Source organism: Cinclus cinclus, chromosome 2 (genome assembly GCF_963662255.1).
Source record: "Cinclus cinclus chromosome 2, bCinCin1.1, whole genome shotgun sequence".
In the NCBI taxonomy this organism is placed as follows: Eukaryota; Metazoa; Chordata; class Aves; order Passeriformes; family Cinclidae; genus Cinclus; species Cinclus cinclus.
In genome coordinates, this window is record NC_085047.1 from 9,584,370 (window position 1) to 9,604,964 (window position 20,595).

Consider the following 20,595-nt stretch of genomic DNA (forward strand, 5'->3'; position numbering starts at 1 on the left):
TGATATTGTGCAGTTTTTGAGAATTATTCCATTTGTGCTCAGACACAGTGAATGAACATCTTTTTTCCCATACAGACAGTGATCAGTGACTCTTTTAATCAAGACCAAAACATGTCAAATAAGGGATATTCTTCCTTGCTGAGCTACACAATCTACAAAGATTTTTATAATTTAGATCTATGTAATTATATTTTTTCAAAAGATTGCCACCCAGTTGTTGAGGCGCTGTTTACAAGAGTATCTCTCAGTTTATATCAGTTTGTATCAGTTAGGTAGAAGAGTCCTGCTCTAATTTCCATGCTAGTAAATGAGTCAAACTCTTCCCTCAGTCAAAATGCACCAGGACTAAAGATACAACAGTTCTCACTACCAGCCTCACCAGTGCTGCAGGAGATAAGGAGAGGGGAAAGAAAACCTCCAAACCATAACAATTTGACCTGAAAAAACCTAGGTTTGCTCTTAGTGATTTCAGTGAGAAGCAAATTAATTTCTTCTACAGTCATCATATGCAATTAATTAAGTCTATTAAAGTAGAATAATGCAATGGACTCTTTCTAGCCACTCATGCCATAACTCTGCACAGCAACTCATTATAAAGGCAAACATTAAACATAAGAGAAAGAAAAAAACATATTTCAAGGTGTCTCTGAAAGCAAAAAATAACCCTAAATAATTATGAATTAAAAGTCAACTGAGCAAAAAAAAATTACCAGTGTTTTTAGGTTCTTTCTTTCTCTTTTTTTTTTTTTTGGCAGATTCAGTGACTCAATATCCTAGCAACCCATATGAATGAAGCAAAACCTTGGCTTTAATTTCGTATCACATCCCACAAACGTGCAAATCTAAACCTTCCTCCTTGAGTTCTCTGCAATATCTGGAGAATGTTAAGATACAGTTCCTGTGCACTCCTCCTTTCTTTTCACTTTATTATACACATCAACATTATGTCTCTGCCACCTGCAAAGAGAAAAGCTTAATAGTGCAGATTAAATCCTTGTCTGAATCTTCAGTTAGCTGTGACTAAAATTCAAGGGCCTGGAAGACAACTTGACTTTTAAACAGTTTAAAGGAGCAGCACTGTGGTGTCATAGGGATTCAGCAATTTGTGCTTTGGCTCACACAGTGCCAGTGCTTCCCCTGGGAGAATCCCACATTTGGCACTGCAGGAAATCCTTGTTCTCAGCTCAGTCATGAAGAACAAAGCCCCATTTCAGAGTGGGTATCTTTGAGACTTTGCTGAGGCTTGCTAACACTACAGGGTGAGGAACCTCACCCTGCTCTCTCCACAGCAACTCTGTTTGCAGGAAGTCTTGGACCACGGGATGTCAATTTAGATTTCTCACAAACACTGAACTCCCAGTGCATTTCAGGATAAACAGAAATATTGCTTCATCTGGGTCAGCTGTTCTCATCTGCCTCCATTTCCAAATATTTTTAGAGAAGTGAAAATACGATCTATAAATTCCTAGAAAGATGATGGCTGAAGCACCAAGTGCTCCAAAAAGAAGCAGCTTATATATTCTCGGCACAAGAAAGAACACTTTAGTTGTTCTACAGTATTTTAAAAGAAATCAAATTGAACAATGAGAAACAGCTTGGGAACAACTGAAGCAATTTGCTGTACGCTCCTTAACACTATCAAACACTGACTAGAAGATTTAGCAGAAACAGATAAACAAAAATTAAAATTCTCTCTTGAAAAACAAAATATGCCCAAATATAATAGAAAATTTCTTTCCTCTCTTAGAAAAAAAAACTACGGCCAATACAAACTCTTCTAAAATCCAGTATACCTATATATTGACTGAGGAAAACAGAAATAGATTAGTTGTTTGGAGATTTTGCCATCTTACAGACCCTTTAGCCTAACTAACACTCTGGGTGTAGTTCTATAAGGCTATCATTCCTTAATTAAGTCAGTCTAAGTGTTGGCTAGGTGCTATAGGGGCAGCCTATAATTTTGCTCCTGTTCCAGCTGCACATTCCCTTCCTACAGTGCCAGCACACATCTTGCCATGCAGTGAACCAGAGCAAGGAATAGATACAGCTAGTAATTAAGCAAGTAAAAGAAAAAGCAAAAGCAAAACCTTAATTTTCAGATGCATGAGGCCACATGAAGTTAGTGGTGGTGATGAGAGGAAGTCTATTTAGATCACTTTAAGTATACTCCCAGTCTACAATATCAAGTTATGCCCAATTTCTTCCAAAACTACCAGGAAGCTTTTAACACTTCAGTAATTAGACATTTTAACACTCCAAAAATAAAACAAGATTTTAAAATATTATTACAAGCTTGAAGGCTATTCATAAAAGTATAAATTTTAATAAGCACTAAAGTTTCAAACTGGAGCAGGAATAAAACTACTCCTTCTTTGCTCTAGGGAGGGTGCCTCAAACTTCACCATTAGGTGAAGATGCAAATGTGGAAACATTAATTTTCTGATTTACAGATACATAAGCATTGCCATATTAATATATATCAAATGAAAAATGTATACCAACCTAGGGTTTTTTTAATATTTATTTTTACTGCTCTACCAATGCAAAACTCTTAGTGAATTGCTAACAGAATGGCTTCTGAGCCATTAGTGAGATATGCAAAAATATGCAGAACTATAGCCTGAAGGAGACTACACTAGAAATTCAAGCAAAGGGAGTTAACATACTCATGCACTAAAAGTTAACCTTCTCAATTCAGGGATTTAAAGTTTAACTTTATGGCTTTCAGTCGCATCTGGATTTCAAATCTCAGCAGCAGAGATACAATTCTTAAATCTTAATTGGATTGGCAAGCAGTCTGGCTTTAGGGTGAAGGAAAACCTGGAAGGTGGAATTAAGCTCCACGCTATTTCATTTAATGAGGCAAAAGAAGAAAATGATAGTATTGATGCTCCATCACTGCCATATTCCTGCAGTGTTTTCAGAACAGCAATCTTTAAGTATGAGTGCAAAGGCCTTGGAATTGCAGAGGTCCAGACAAAGAAGGAATTCAGAGGTGCTATGGTAGGAAGTCGTTCTGCACAAGTCTCCCCTAAGGTAAAACCAGTAACCAGTGTTTTCCTGCTGAGATCTAAATCTGAAGCAGCTCCCACTGACACTGTGACATGGGCGATATTTGGGTCTCCAGCATACCCTCACATTTTGGACACAGTACATTAGATAGAGGTCCTGGCTCAACCTAGAGAGAACTACACTGATGCCTACAGAAGGTACATGATGTCCATATAAAATCTGTGTTTTTAAACAACAAAGTCTTTCACTGCCTACGTTTCACCAACAGCAACTTAATTCGTTCCGATTCTGTGCATTACTTTATTACCACAGGCCTTTCTAGATCCCCTTTGATGATGATGTAGCTTTCCAAGGCATGCAAAGGACAGGAAGAAGTAAGGGAAGGAGGGTCAGAATTATTAAACAGATTTTCTAAAAGGGAACAATTACTAAATTCAGCATACAAGACATGTTCAAAATACACATTTTCCTACATAACTGTTGTATTTACTCTAGAAATAAATGTTGTGGTGATCTAGCTATGCTTACTCTGAAGCCTTTAACTTCATTGTGTTCATGTGGGAAAGCTTTTGTCCAGCAGAATAACTAAAAGTGCTTTAAGATAACATTTTTTTTTGCTACTCCTGATTTATGAAATATATATTGCTAAGCTGAGGCCTTCCCCCTCCTTTTTATGTAACTGCCTTGCTTCTCTAGTGGAATGAACCTTTCATGAAAGCTAGGATATAACTGAATTTTCTTTCAAGTCTTTAAAGCTTTTTAAAATTCATGAATTTCCTTATCATTTTGCAGCAAAGCAAAGTATTTCCAAATCCTTCTTAAACTTTAGTGTTCAGTATTAACATTTTAAACGTTACAGAAAACGAGTGGAATAATTTTTCACTTAGCAAGTGTCCAAATGGTGATGTATCTTACTGGTAGTAACAAGCTGGTGTCACTGTGTTTGGTTACCTGTCACAGAGCTGTCTAGATTGTCCATACTGGAGCCTGGAGTATGCTCTAGACCTCTTAGTGGCCTACTGATTTCTACAGTTTCTTCTTCAATATCATCCTCATCATCATCGTCATCTGGAACATCTGTTTCCAAATCTGAAATAAGGTTTCCAGATACATATCCTAGAGGAGGAACTGGAGCCTGAGGAGGTTGTGTATTGCTTTGGATGTGCCTACACAAACAAACAGGAAAAGTTATCAGAATGGATGAGACTTTGCAGCCCACAGTCAATAACACACAAGACTTTCAACAAGTTGTGAAGTAGATTTACAAAACGTGCTTGACTAGCAAACTCAAGAAAAGTCAGTTCACTTATTCACCACAGCTTCTAATACCAGAGTGCCTGCACACTTTCCAGTCTTAGATAAAAAGAATAAAGATGAAATCCTCTAGGATGACGAGGGTCAGGATTGTCTTCTCACAGATGAAGAGCGTCAAGACACAGAGGCTACATAAATCAAGTAGGAAGGCCATGGAAAAGCACAGTTCTGAGCCCCAGCCTTAGCATATAACTGTCCCACCCAATATTCCCCCTTGCAAATCACACACTGAACCAAAGTTAAATCTCACTCCTTCCGCTTAAACAGATGCAGTGCCTCAAGCAAAAATCACCCTAAAGAGGAGGAAATGGCCAGTAGGACAGAAGAAATTTTCAAGTCCAATTAACGCATCATCAGCGAGGCCTTTTCATTTTGCTCTATTCCAAGAAGTTTAATTGATTTAATTGCAGCAGTATTAGGGCATGCATGTGTGAAATTACTTCATGCAGCAATCACACAAAAAAAAAAAAAAGAAAAGAAAAAAGAAGACAAAAAGGCACCCACAGGATAGCTAAATGGCCAAAGGCAAGCATGAGATTCAGAGTTTGATTTCCTTGGTCTCTGAGAGAAAAGAACACCATCAGCTTTCAGAGCAGCATTCCCCACAGCACAACAGGTACACAGCAAGCTGTGCCAGGGGAGCCAGGCATGACTGGCCTTGGCACAAGAGCATGTACCATGCTTGAAACTGCTAACTTAGGCACGTGGGAATCCTTGGGTGTCTCTACATGAGGTGCCATGACCTGATTTGAATCGGCAGCACTCTGGATGGGATCCAGGATTCTGCTGGTCTCTTGCTTGGACATCAGTAAAACTGAAGAAATTACAATTGTCAACTGTTTGGCTCCCAGCTAAAGTACATTTTCAGTGAAAACTTTGTGCTGAATTATTGCCTACATAAATGAATTCTCTTTATTCAATCATCTTCCTTTTTTTTTTATTATTTCATAATGCAAATCTATCAGACATAAGAAAGTTGTGGTAATTGTTATGTACCACTGGTAACTTTCACCACCTCAGTGTAGGTTTTAACTTAATGCTTATTCTGAATCTAATTTCCAGAACAAGTGCTTCCTTTCTGACACGTAACCCCCTTCTGATTAACAGCTATTGAACACTTTTCTGCCTGGACACCAGGTTTTTAGTGTTCTACGCAGTGTTCAAAACAGTGGGGCACTAAAGGGCACTACCATCTAACTAACCCTCAATAAACAGTGTGATTAGCTCCCAATCAAGCAAAATGCTTAAGTATATGTTTAATGTTAAGCTTGTGATAGAACAATTGAAGTCAATTTCTCATGTACTCATAGTTAAGCATATACTTAAGTGATTTGCTGGAACAAGGCCATAATGATTATGTACTTTTCCAGTAATCTCTAATGGGCTCTTTCTTAAATTCCTAGTTGGCTGATCTCTGTATTTCTCAGTTGCTACTCCCACAGTAACCTATCTGACATGTCTCATTTTGTTGCTCAGTTTTCCCCTGTCTCTACAAATGGACAGGTTAACTTTGTGAAAAGAAGACTAAAAAACATTCCTTCCCAGTCAAAACAATGGAGAGCTTTCCACTAAATTTGACTAGCATGGTAGAAATCTAGCCAAACAACAAAAGTATGTTAAAAAATTCCATGTCATAAAAATCACATGTATGTAAAAATCACCCTCAGCATTTAGCCAATACCCAAAAGGTATGAAAAAAAGGCTTATGTCCTTGTTTGTTTTTTTTTTTTTCAGGGCGTCTTTCAGGCATGACCTTAGACATCTGTAAAAATCTGTATAATCCTAAGCACATTACGAAACATCCCAATCAATTTTCATATCTCCAAAAAGGGAGCAAGACCTTTCCTGCCAGCTGCATGAGGCTTTGGTGCAGCGTCCTGCTCCATTACCCATGCCTGGGCTGGCTTGGAGCTTTGGAGGGCGTAGGAAGGGTAACAGCTGCCCGATGCAGCAGCCACTGCCTGTGTTGGCAGGGTGTGCATCTGTGCGCTGGCTCAGAAGCCACTACCTTCAACAGGCCAGGTCTAGCTGCTGCCTGGGATTTGGGTCTGTCCCACAGGCAGGCTGGGCTCGGAGCTTGGCAGCGCCCTGCTGCAGCGGGACTGAGGTACCCTGTTGATTGAGTGCAGATTGCAGACAAGCCCCGAGGCTTCCACGGTGCCCAGGGAAAACAGCTGGCTTTGGTTTGGCACCGCCTGCCTACCTGCCTGATGTATTTATGGGAGCTGAAGCTGAATAACTTGGTGGCTTTATTTAGCAGGGAAGAAAGGCTGCTCCTCGGCTGGCAGAGTGCCATTCAGTAACCAGCTCTGCTCCGCTGAGAGTCGCGGGCTTTGTCTGGGTAGAAGAGTTTAAAAGGACAACTGCTGCTCAGGGAGCATCCAGGAAGAAACTGACCTTCACCACATCCCCAGCCTGGTGCAGTTGACAAGTTCTTTTTCAGTCCCTGAAGATATTGCTTCTGTTTGTTTTGCAGGGGAAATGTTACTGTGGTATTTGCTTGCTCTTCCTTTAAATAGGCATAAAGCACCCTGAAACACTAGATCCATCCTGTAAATACTAACAACTTGCTTTCTGCTGTGTCTGGCCTTTTCCTATGAGTCGGGAAATCTAATAGTAGTTCAAAGTACAGAGATGCAAATACTTCATTCTCAAGTGACACAGTGTAAAATCTGCCACACTGCTATTTAAATTATAAGTATATTCAATTATCATTATGATTCTTTTTAATCAGGAATTCAGAAGCTTATTATTTTTGAAAATCCTAAAAAATTCCTGTCTTGTGCTAGCCAGAAAAGAGAGCACTCTCATTGCATAAATGCTGTCAGGAGGTGGGTACTAACTACTTAGCTGGAGATGTGCAAAATTTTGGAGGAATATTGTTTTTACATGTTTTTAGACAAAATTTAGCATATTACCAAGTATTATGATTTAAAAAGCACATGCGGATGTGTAAGGCCTTCCAACTGTGGATAGAGTTCTGCTATTTCTTCTTCCATTTTACTTCTTTGGAAACTATTGAAATGCTGCTGAACACAGCCATTATTTACATCAAAAAGAAATGCATTGTTATTATTATTATAATTATTATTTTTATTATTAATAATTTATTATTATTATTTCATTCCCTTGATCAGAGCTGACCCATTCAAACATTTACCATGTCTGCTTTGCTATATCAAACTGGTAAGCCCTTGTTAACTCATCAAGGTGAGCTTGAAGCATTGGCTGCATCTCCTCTCTTGGGGAAGGCGTGAGGGTTGCAGTCGACTGCTGCCCAAAGGAGATGGCAGGAGATGAAGCTACTCCCCGGACAGGAGGTGTGGGGACACGATCATCATCTTCTTCAAGCTCATCCTCCATGCCCTGATGCAGGTAGGTCTGAACTGGCAAAGGTGGACACCAACCATCACTGTCATATCTAAAATAAAAACCAAACAAACTCAGTGTATGTCAAAAGTTATCTCTGCTGCACAGTAGAGGGTGTAGAGGGTATAGAAGATTTCTGCTACAGTTGGAAACCTGGCACACAGTGTGAGTTCTAAAATTTAATGAAAACAGGGCTATAATTGCTTAGATTGTCCTTGTTGAGTCAGTTTAATTTTTCCCACAACAGCTAAGCAACTTGAACAAGATATACAACAGAAATACTACTGACCCATTATCACATTCATTAATGGTGATTAGAAAATGTTACACCACAATCAACAACAAAAATGTACTAACTCACTTCCAAGATCATTAATGTAGGAGAATGAATATTGACCTGGATGTGAAAACAGCAGCATTCTTAAAAGGCAGGGTAAGCTTTATGCACCTATTTCACAGAATCCCAGAAAAAGCTGAGTTGAAAGAGACCCACAAAAAGAGCACCAAGTCCAGCTCCTGGCCTCACACAGCACCACCCCCAAGAGCCACACCATGAGCCCAAGAGCAATATCTATTTACTTCCACACGCCCCCCCCCCCCCACACCCCTTATCTGCCTATAAATTTACCATTTGCTTCTGGCTTGGAGCTTAAATAAAAAGCTACGCTTTCCTCATAAATTCCACCCCGCACATGGGTATCTCCTATGATGTGCAATACATCCACGTCACAGCAGCACTGACCCCAAGCATATGCTGTGTCACAGCACCAGCTGATAAGGTACATTAGCACACATGTTGACAGCTCTGCCAGCACCCCACCTCCTAACCAATCTGTACTGGAACTTACCTAAACAGTGCTACATTTCTGAACACTTTCAACACACATGCCCAAAGTAAATGGAAGGATTAACCACTTAGAAGCATTCTTGAATACCAAATTCTTCTCTCTTCAGACATAAAAGGAGTCCTGGTAGAGTTTGTGGTTTTTGTTGCCTTATACCAAAGGTGCTAGAAACAAAAGCTTTATATTTTATTACCACTTCTTATGCAATTTTTTCCAGCAAGTCAATTCTTTTCAGTCTCTGTACTCATCAGAGGACCTTTCAATTCAGTGTTGTATTAGAGTATCATCCTGGGATGCTGTCCCTAAGAGACTCTGGCATCATTCCAGGTGGATAGGCCTTAGTGACTGTGGTCATTCCCTGTGCATTATCCCCCCAGAGTAATTCCCTAATCTGAACACAGCTTCAGCTGTATGTAGCTTTGCTGGCAATCACACCACTCAAACCTCAACTGTCTATTTTTCCATCTTCAAAATAACCAGTCAGGCATCAGTCCCTTGAGTATCAGCCCACATTTCTTCTTAACTCCTGGGATACACAGGTTACACAGCTGTTTTGTTTTGTTCTTTTCCCCAAAAAGCAACCAGACAGCCACAAGCTCTCACAGCTCCTTCACTGTCATACCATCACACACTCTAAAGGCCATTTCCCAAGCATCATCCAAGTCACTTTATCTTCTTTCCACCTTCAAGGACTGCTGACAAAGTCCTTTTTTCTGCAATGCAGGAAGGCAGTGCACTGTGCTATATAGTTAATTTCTCAAACCAGCTTAAAAAGACTCCTTTAAAGCTTCTGATTCGGAAGGAAGGATTTACCAATTTCCCAGAGAAAAATGAATTATTGTCAATTTTCTCAAGTGTGAAGCCATGTTATAAAAGGCTGGGAACACTGAGATGGAGAAGTTGCAAAACCTGTATTATGAACAGAACACTTACTTTCAGCAAAACCCAAAGATTTCTTAAATTAACTTAACTACTGTTTCCTTATTCAGAAGTCTGTAGTCTGTATCTAATGCACAGATTCAGGACAGCTGAAACAACCTAACTTAATCATCCAAAAGTCCATGGAAGATATATCTGGTCATTTACACTTGTATAAATTTAAATCTCTATATATGTAGATAAAACCATAAATAGATACACAAACACAGATTGAGCACAGAAGTGAAAATACAGGCTGCTTCTTAACATCTGGCCTCTATGAGAGGTTGAGTGATTGATCATTACCATTTTCATAACACAGAGACTTAAGAAAATGTTACATGATACATACTCATCCCTAGCAAACAATTAAGATATGACCAGTTGTAATTTGTCTTTCCAAACAATTTTACTCAGGACATTCGCAACCAAGGCTGAAGGGACCATCCTAAATCATGTTGCTAAAAATGTGCAGTGCAACAGTTCTCTCACTTCCTTTTGCTCTCTCAACCTCATGCTTTGCTATAATGGCTTCTTCTTTAAAAGGGGCAGGGGAAAAAGACACTCCCTGGTGACTTTTCAATGATGAATAAACGAGCTTTGGATGCGCTTGCCTTCTGACCCTGCTCGCTTCAAATCCCCAAATGTTCAGCTTGATAGCAAAAAGGTTTTTTAGCAAAGAGGTTTTTCTTAGTGAAAAGTTTCTGCACAAGTACTGTATCTTAACCCAAATTTTGTTTGAAATGGAAAGCAGCCTGACCCTGAAGTTCAGGACATTGAGATTCAAGATTTCAGGTACAAGAAGCTTTGTCTTCTTAATGCAAGGTGTCTGAAAAGCCACAAGCCCTAACCTTCATTTTAGAGAAAAACAAAATAAAACAAAAGCCCCCAAACCTAACAGACTACATAGTAACTAAATGTCACATAAGTGATACAGTTATACAAACATCTGGTACCAACACAGTGATTGTTGGCCACATCCATGCTCTTTTCCATTTTCTGAGTAAATCCAATGTGGTGAAAATGCAACTGTTTTCAAGTACACTTAGTGATATCTAAGTGCCTTAACTTCATGAGCGACTTCTGATGGTAATTTCATTAAAATTAAGACCCTAATAAGCTCTGGTTAACAAACATGAGTCTCTATTTTTCCAATAAGTTTCATTGTATTATCAGCACTTCTATTCTATAGGAATCTTTTACTATTACAAAGCCCAATTCATTACATTAATAGATTTGTTCCTTCAAAATATAAAATAAAGGTGATAGATATTGGGCACATTCTGTAAAAACTGTGTTCCATTCCACATACTCTTGCAGCAAATGAAGCTTCCCTCCCTGGAACTCACCAGAAAGGACTTCTGCAGTAAGAGGCACTATTTTATTTTACTTTTCCTAAAGACAGACAACAAGTATCAAATATGTTGATGTTCAGCAGCTAATACTCCATTTCGCAATATTGCTATTGTAATCAACAGCAAAAAATAGAAGTAACCAAATAACAATATGCTGCCTTTACTGGGTTGGCTCAAGATCATGCATATTATTGGTGAAAAATCAAAGTAAAAGATAATGAGTAAGAAATGAGCATTTCGTTACTGTCAAGTTTACATAAAATCAAGCAAAATTATCTTTTCTGAAAAAGGTGGGAAAGGGAGCACGTCAGTTTGGAAGCTACTATGGGAAAAGAGAAACTTAATTGGCACAAATAGGTTCTTTGCTGAGGTTAAACAGGAAGCTAAGAGATCCCCAAAGCTATCACATTATACAACAGAGCTAGCTGGAGTAAGACATTCACTTTTCCTTCTGTAGTTTATGGAAAAATGGAGGCAAACGCCAATCCTAGTGCCTCTGGGAAGAAGACGGTTCAGAAAACTGAGTGTATTTTTTCTGTGATAGGTTAAGTTCGGTGTTTTCGTTTTTGTTTTTTTTTATTTTTTAGTATCACTTGCTATTGATCTCTTATTGATCTTTTGCAACTTAGAAGTCTACTATGCTTATGAGGCTACTAGCACTAATCTCTAGTAAGCAAAACTAGGTGACATTTTTTTGGAGTTTTTTGGTGATAATCATGCCAATGAAACTCAAATTTAAATTTAATTGTTATAGGAAGACACACAGAAAAACAAGTTTCTGTTTAGATGTTGGCCTCCTTGTTTTATTGCTCTAAATATTCATATTTTGTAACATATTGTGAGAATTTCTTTAAAGTGTTCAGCTTTTCTGACTGGAAGCTCATTTTTTAGTTGTTATTCATGATATAATTACATCTGCATGTAACCAATTCTAAAATTAAAAGACTTTGAACTTGTCACAGATAGAGTAAATCAAAACAAACCAGGAAGAACAAAAGTGTTTAAAAAATGTGGCTTTTTTTAAAACCCAGTATGTCAATGTTAAAGGCAACACAAGGAATATAGTCTATGATTCTTCCCCTTGCAGCATGTCGAAAACTACAGAAACAAGATCAACCCCTAAATAAAGAAGGACAAATAGTATTGGAAGCATCCTGAGAAAGTACAGGCATTGCAGATTCAGTCTTCATCAAAGGTGGTTGCAAATTACTGTAGCTCCAGACTGAGACTCTAAGTCCAGCCTCCAGATTTTTTCTGTGTTTGGTAAAATGCATGTTACAAGGTCTTGCTACCACCACTGCTAATGAGACATTACAAAAACCAGAGAAGAGTAATTCAAAACATAACCAGAGGAAAAACTAAGTCAGAATGGTTGTGAACCTGGAGGCTGGTGATTACCTTCTCCTTCAAAAACCAATGCTGTCTTGGTGACCAACATAATTCCTCCCAGCTAAATTACATATGTTTTATGCAACTGAGGAGTCAAGCCCTGTGTCACAAGAGAATTCTCTGTAAGGTACTTCCATTTACCTTTAATGCTATTTCATTGTTCTGAAGAAAATCCAAGTGGTTTGCCTTCTATTGCATAATTGTTTTAGTGAAATGGTTGTACATGTGTTTTAAGGACATAAACTGATAAAGACGAAATTATTATATGGTGAAACAATTTTAAATTTATTTTTGCCTCTTATAACAGAATACAGAAGACAATAATTATATGAACTTTCTGCCTTGAGATTTAAACAACACTCACAATCAGTAAGGTTATTCATTTTCCATTACTTTGAAATTTTAACTCTAATACAGCCTGAATGGGCCTTAATTTTAAAAATAACTTCACTGACTAACACAGTCATTTATTGCTCATTTTGAGAGTCGAAGGAGTTGGTATAAACTGAAACAATATGGAATTTTTCTAACTTTAATTATGAAAGTAGTAATGATCAATTCACATTTACAATTGAGGTAACACTTGAAATATTTTTATTCAGTAAAGCTATTACAATGTATTCTTAAAAATGTTTCATCCTTAGGAAATATTGATTAATCCATATATTGAAACAGACAGAAATTTGTCCCTGATAGAACAATTATTCTCAGAGGCTCCAACAGAGCTACCCACAGGAAACTAGGTTTTTATATACTCTGATTTACCTCCAGAGTTTGATAACCTGGTAAATCACATAATAGCACTTTATAAAAAGCATTTCATAATTGTTGTCTGTGTAGGAAATGTCTCTTTCCTCTCATTTAACACTTCTTGTGTGATTTTGTGTCCTTGAGAACAAGTTTGAGCAGTGCAAAATTATGTGGAAGGTTCCAGAAACTTGAAAGTTGTTTGAATAATAACAAAAAAGCCTATAATTAGCATGCCTTCCTCAACTGTGAAATTTCTTCTAAAAGCCGATGAGAAGATTGTTATCCATTGGTTGGTCTCCAAAAATAAATCCAATTTGGTGGGGGGGGTGTGTTTGCTCTGTTGGCTCTAATGTTTTTAAACGTCAAAACAGTGAAAAAATACACAGACCCAGATTATGTCATCCTTACTCACTCTGAGTCACATCAGCTGCATGCAATCCCAGAATTCAATTAAGCTACCTGTGAAGTGAGATACTTCTCAGCATGAGAAAGCATTGAAGCCCTACATGATGATGAAGCAAGGTCACTTTTGTTTCCATCTTCAGCCACTATCCAGAGGAGCTGTTCAAACATTCCTCCTCCATAGCCTTGAATAAGTCTACAGCATAAGGTGTTCTCTCTGTCTTTTTTTTTTTTTTAACAAAACAGAATAATATTTTCACTTAGCAAAATGAAAAAAAAAAATAGAAAAGGACTCATTTCTGCAAAGCACAGATTTTTCTTCAAAAGTGAAAGAAAAATAAATTTTACCCTGCTTCTTGCTGATCCACCCCATAGTGCTCCAGCTCTGTGCCTGGAAGTGGCTGCACAGGAGGGGGTGGGAGGGGGACACTTGCCCAGGTTGAACCATTGTTTTTCTGGGGCTTGGTAGTATTTTTGTTTTTCTTCTTTTTCCCTCCTTTGCCACCTGTGAATCCAAAAACGAAAAATAAAATGTTAGAGCTATGATGTGGAAAAAAAAGACAGCTATTGTGGGGAAAAAAAGACAGCTATTTATATTTCTTTCACAGAATTCTGATTCCAGAGCATATGCCCCAAAAAGGACTTACTTATATATCAGCAGAATCAGCATCAATGTGCTAATGCTGTCACAAAGTTATAAGTAATAATAGAATGGTATGGGAAAATATTCCCAGTATTTACTGAAAATAGCTTATTTTTAAACCTCTGTACCACAGTAGTGCAGAAACAAGGAAAGGAGGGTTTTCCTGTATAAGAAATATATTTCCTGATTTATTCATGTGCATTATAACTTCTTGAATTCATTCTTAGATAAAATTATAATAAACCAGCAAATTATTTCAAATGTCAGAATCCAGTGTGATTACAACATAGTTTTGCATAATCACTTTCTGTGGAAAACACAAATGTTAAGGACACCATCCAAAAAATTGTCAAGAACTTTCAAGACAAGATTAAATCATCAAACCAAAAGAAACATGGTTTTGTTGATAGGAATTTCCTAATTTCTGATTTTTTAAAAGAGCAGGAAGTCATGTGCAATGTTTTAGGACTGACTGTTTCACAGGACTCAAGTATCTTGCGCCGCTATGGAGAAGAAGTTCTATTTCTGATCTACAGCTCTAATGGATGAGGTAGAAATGAAGTGAGCAATGCATTTTGGTTAAACCCTCGTCTCTTATTTTCCTTGCATCCACTCGTCCAGCTGAGACACTTCCATTTGTGGGAGAGTGATCTTACAGAGAAAGCTCTCATCTCACTTGCTTTGCTTCTTTCATTTTGCCCTGACTTCTTTTCTTGTCAGGAATTCGTAAGAGGAAGAATGGCTCAACATTTTTAATCCCTTGACTGCTTGGGGACCCATCTATATTTGGAGTTTCGTTGTGGTTTCCAAACTCTTTCTTGGGTGGAGGAATGGTTTGTCAGATGCCCTTTCAGTGGGGTACCCTGAGTGGGAGTGCTCTCACTCATCCCAGGCCTGCTGTAGAAAGCAGTCTAATATTTCTCACCCACTGACATCTCTTGATGATTTGTAAGGATCAGCCAAAAAAAAAAACCCTAATGTAAAAATTAATCAATGAATCAAGAAAGCCATAACTGACTGATCAGGGAGAGTGACACGATGTGCAGTGGCAGGCACTACCCTCTTTGCCATGGCTCTAACTTTAGGCAGAGAGAAACACAGAAGGAGGTGCAATAGAGACAAGCCCCCATCATGGGACTTTTTGCCTGTGAGACGGTGGCTTTCTTCTGTTACCTCCAAATATCAGCTGGATGAAAACAGGAGCAAATAGAGAGGGAAGAAAAAGGTGATTCTGTGACTCAGAAGTAGCCAAGACTTCTCTTTTCACCTCCTGTTGTGCCTGCTAGAGACAGGCAACAGGCCCAGCAATGTTTCTAATCGACCTGACTGGAAGCACTTTGCTTTCCACTACTCAATTCCAGACCAGAGCTCTTCCTTCCTTGTTTTGGAGTATTTATAGTAAGTCCAGCCAAGATCCTGTCATTCACTATGTGCGAACTGAGCTGATATTACTCCTATTAGGATGGAAAACAGGCTTTTTCTTCCATTTGTAGCCTAGCAGAGAGGGCAGCTTTCTTGAAAAGGGAAAGAATATTTTGATGAGTGAATAAAACCCCCAATGACAATGGAGGTAGAGGAACAAATACATGAACCTTCTGGAGGGAAAAGGAAGCTTTCAAAGCACAGGTAGCACCAAAAAAAAAGTGGAGTTAGAAATAGGATCACTGAACAGTGCAATGGAAGTGCGTTAATTTTAATTTATGGGACATGGGGAATCATTTTAGAAGTCAGTAGGAGCAGGAGCCAACAAGAACTAAGGCAGGAGGGGCTGCTTTTGGAGAAAAGCACATGCGTTTTTGTGTTGCAGAAGGATTTAAACTAGGAATACACAGAGAAGGGAAATGCAAAGAACAACTTCATCTTAGAGATTAATTGAGATGGAGAGGAAGATTTTGGAAGTGTAGCGTCTGGATAATCTTAGGAGACTGGTGAAGTGTAGATTGGATGTGTGGAGCGCTAGTATGGGAGTCACTTGGATTTTGGGGGTTTCCAAGAGAGAAATTAGAGATAGTGGAGATATTAGGAGTGAAGCAGAGAGACAAGGGACTTGTTTAGATGAAGAAATGGAAGACGAGAACTCCAAGGTCATTGCTGGTAGGGAAAGCAGCCTACACACTACAGTTCGGCAGGAGATTTCTCTTCTGTCCTCATGGGCAGAGTTACTCCAGTGTCAGACTGGTGGGACAGACACTGAATGCATAAAGCCTGATTTGGGTTTGAAAACTGATGCACCAAAGCCTCATTTCCCCACAGCAACGATCCTTGATGCTTCAATGTCTCCTCACACTGAAATTCAATTATATTTTTTAAATCTCTAGGTGAATCGGGTGCTGGAGAAAGAATTTGCCAGTTGGGCTGCTGATCCTAGTACAGACATAATCTGTGCAAACTATAGTTACAAAATTTCCCTGCCTCATAAAGCAGTTGAGGTTTTAGCTATTTTCCATTCCACAGTGGGGTAGGAATTCTCATGATATTCATGTAAGAGAGACAGAAACTTATTCAGGATAATAAGTAGTACTTAAAGTACTAACCAAGGAAGTGAGAGAACAAATCCCTGCTCACCCTGGTGGGGACTACGTAATCAAAGCTGGTCTCTGACTCCAGTGACGCTCTAATTATCAGATTATTTGAAGGTCTCCCCCAGTTTCTCGTGTATTACAGACATAATTATCCTGTATCAAAGGCATAATTAGTGGCCAAGGGAGAGCAAAATACTGACTCTGCAGTCCAATAATCTGACACGCATCTGAGCACTGGAGCATCCAGTTGTGAGCTGCCTTGGTCAGAACAAGAGTGCCCCGGTCATAGAAAGACTGACTATAACCCGAGGTTTCCTAGTGTCATCAGAAAATTCACTTCTGACTGAGAACCACTACACAGAGTATGTTGTATCTGAAATATTTGATCAAAGTCCAGCTTTTGATCAACGGGCATTTTCCAGTGACACTTCCTATTTTCTGAGAAAATTCTTAGGCAGCCTTAGCTGTCAACGTACCTTAAGTGTGATACAGCCCTCTGATACCTGACACGTACCCCAGCATATCAATTTCTGCATTTTCATGCAGCCTGGGGAACAAGCTGATTTCCAAAGCTAGTAGTCAATATATCTCATATGCAAGGAACAAGAAACCTTTCTTGAAGTATTTCATGAACTCAGCTTCCAGATACCTCTCTGATGATGCCATATTTTTGGTCTCAGTCAAATCAGCTGGTACTCCCCTTTGAGAACACATTTGGGTGAGTCATGGGCCAATGATTATAGGCTTCTTATCTCAAGATTCAGTTTGAATAATCATTTAAATTGACATAAAGAAGCCATTTCTAGGTTTGGTCTGTTACTGGGAGGACTGCTCCAGCTTAAAGTAGAAATTCAAAAGGCCGTGGATATATTCTGAACATCAAAAGTAAGTACTTTCAGTGATCTCATATTTCAGCTAGGTGAAATCTGAGCTTTTCATCTTAACTGCTAGCTTTTCAGTTTTTGTCTTGACAAAAAAAAAAAAAAGAAAAAAGATAGCTATACATAACATAAGCAACAAGTAAGCAAAATAAAAGAAATTAAGGAAAAAAAAGTGTGTCCAGATATAATACACAACCACATATACTATGATCATTTTCATCTGATGAAAATGCATCATGTTTCCAATAGAACATGCAGCACACACATAAAATTCACATCCTGTTTGTATGCAGACTTGGCACAATTTGTTGAGTGACCCCCAGTCACCTTTCAGGGCCCTATGACTATTTCCAAGCTGCTTCACTGAGGAACAGCATTTAGAAACAGTTTGTGGGAGTGGGGGATCTGTTAACAACTCAACAAAAATAATAATCTCTTCATGAAGTTCAGTGTGGAGAGACCTAAAAACTGAGGATGGATGCAGAAATACATTTGTTCCATAGATGGTGTCAGGGAAAGGATGTGACAAGGTGAGGCTGGCAGCTGCGCTGACAAGCACCACATGGAAGGGCTCTCCAGTTGTCTCCAAGTAGGTCCTGCAAAAGGCTTTTTTATTTCAGTAGAGTTCCAGGTGACATTGTTTGCTGACGGGCAGGAACTCTCATGGTCATCCTCAACTGGTGCCTGGGATGTCTTCTGCCTCCCTGGCGAGCCTCTCGCCAACACCCCTCCGTCCCTCACTCCCCTACACACGGCAACGGAACCAACCTGAGAGGCTGCCACTCCTTTCGGAGCTGTTGTGGGAGCTGGTGGTGCTGAAATCCTGTGACTGGTTGTGTGGCAATCTATTAGCCAGTCCCTCAGCCACCCGGTAGTCAGGGATGTAAAGCAAGGCTAAGGGTTAAACGGCAGAGGTCACAGTGGCATCGTGGGATTAGTCGACAGCACAAGCACATGCGACACATGCAGTTAGCAAATGAAGGGCAGATGGGGCAGGGTGGCAGGTTTTAACTTGGTTATTTTGAAAGGTACACCTACCCTAGCCTAATGGAAGGCAGATGGCTTGGTGAGTAGCACAGGACAAAGAGCATTAAAAGCACAGTGCAATGTACTTTGTGATCAGGTGAGGTTCAGCACGCATGCAAAGTATGCAAGCAATAGTTCAGGTCAACACGAACAGTGTCTCACAGAGCTAAAAAGAATTTCCTAATTCACGCACAGATGATACAGTACACAAAGCCAAGGGCTTTGGAAAATGAGAGCTGTAATTACCATTGTTGCCTTTGCCTTGGTCTGGGAGAGAGTAACCAAATCCCATGAGGTCATTTTTTTGCTGAATCGAGCTTTTCCACTGTGGATCTGGCAAATCGACAGCCAGCTCGTGGATGCTGTTGGAATGCAGGATCTGGGTGGTGGCATATGGTGTAGCCTGAGTTATTTGGCTGGAGCTGTTGTAACTGGTTTTGGTGGTGAAGTCAATGCTGCTGTAAATGGCTCCATCGGAAAGCATGGTAGCAGTTTTATCTCCTTGCCCTGGCACTGGTGGCAGCACATCTGTGGAACGAAACAAATTGTTGATGCACAGGAAGCCTGAAAGTACCAAGGTTTAAGCTGAGAAATAAACGTGTCATTTTGCACGTTTGCATTTCAGCTAAGACAGGTCCATGAGCCAACGAAGGGAAGATGATGTACAACCAACGCCAAGCTATCAGCAGCTGTGACAGGCCTACCACTTGTCCTTCACGTCTCGCTGCCTAAAACCATCTCTTTTTTTTCCCCCTCTTCTCATACCTTCAACTGTGAAAGTGAAGTTTGGAATATTTCTCTACTGAAGAATGTTTTCAATTGTTCACTCTATATCAGAACCAATGAAAGTGTCTGGGTGTCAGGGAAATGATGAAAGGAGAGAATTTACAAATAACAGGGGGAACTTGCACAGCAAATATGCAGAGAAACTCTTGAAGTATTTTTAAGGGCATCACCTTGATTTCCTTGAACCTTTTTGCATCAGATTATCTAACTTTCCTTTTGACATTAGCCAGTACATTTCTTCTTTTCAACAAAAGTAAAACCTGGCAAAAACGAGCTGATACGTGAAAAAAAAAAAAAATCTGATATTCTGAAGGGATTTAGGTGATCATTCCCTCAAAATGTCAAAGTGATGTTGATAACGGAGAACAACTTGTTGAAAAACTCCAGTATATTTGCCTGAAAACCATTACAGCATATTTAAGTAAATATCTGCTGGATTTTCTCCATATTTGAATCCTACACCATACTGCAATTTGTATCATTAATCAGTTAGATTGGCAGTCTCTCTCCTTACTAAACACTGAAGTGACCTTTGCTGGTGGAATACTAGATCTAGAAACTGATACCAGTGAAGTGTGAAGAATATAATGATGACTGGCATGATGTCCCAAGGAGAACCACAACTCAGCAGGTAACTCTCCTTCCTGTTCTCTCAGAGGTCAATATATCAAATGGTACTATTTTTACAATTTATTTAGACTTTGAAAAGTTGAATCAATTCCAGAATGTACTTCTTTAAAAAGTTCTTCACTTAATATGCCATTTTCTTTCTACAGACGGATGGCAGATACAGGTTCCAGCTCACAGATCATACTTGAGACAATGCATACTCTTATAGTGAGGATGTTCACATCCCTTTCTAGGGACCACAGCCATTTTTATGTACCTTAAGCCCCAGGAAAAAAAAAGACGATTCTTTTACCTAGTCAAGACTATAAGATCAGTACCAAACTCAAATGTGGGTTTTGTGGAACATCAGGAAATGCATTTGTTCTCTCACTGTCTCCAAGACTTATCCAGCAATGAGATGTGACACTGTCTCCTCACACTGATTTGGTATTTTTTGTTTGCTTTCATTGCTTTCTTGGGGGTTTAGTTCCGCCCTCCCCCCCCCCCCCGGGACTAAAATTTAGATCACAGAACTATTTTCTTTTGCATTCAGATGTGATACAGTGAACATTTTGACATGGACCCTAATAACATCTTCAATATGGGACAGAAAGATAGTATTAACAATAAATATGGCAAGAGCAAATGCTCATCAGAGACACTGCAGAAAGAGAGATTAAATTTGGGTCTGTCATCATGATCTGGTTTTGCATACAGCAGAAAAATGGGCACAATCAAGTATTTAAAAGATCTTAATTCCACTAACTTATATCT

At 39.2% G+C, this 20,595-nt stretch overlaps 1 protein-coding gene across 1 annotated transcript in view; it reads right to left on the reverse strand.

Annotated features, from left to right (window-relative positions):
* The window catches only part of ROBO2 (roundabout guidance receptor 2), a 389,500-nt gene that overhangs the window by 21,826 nt on the left and 347,079 nt on the right, over positions 1 to 20,595 (reverse strand). The window contains exons 19-22 of the mRNA XM_062515337.1: positions 18,673 to 18,954; positions 13,703 to 13,859; positions 7,487 to 7,747; positions 3,964 to 4,178 (exon numbers count right to left, since the gene is read on the reverse strand). Coding sequence (XP_062371321.1) covers positions 3,964 to 4,178; positions 7,487 to 7,747; positions 13,703 to 13,859; positions 18,673 to 18,954 — 915 coding nt within the window. The remainder of the gene's footprint in view (positions 1 to 3,963; positions 4,179 to 7,486; positions 7,748 to 13,702; positions 13,860 to 18,672; positions 18,955 to 20,595) is intronic.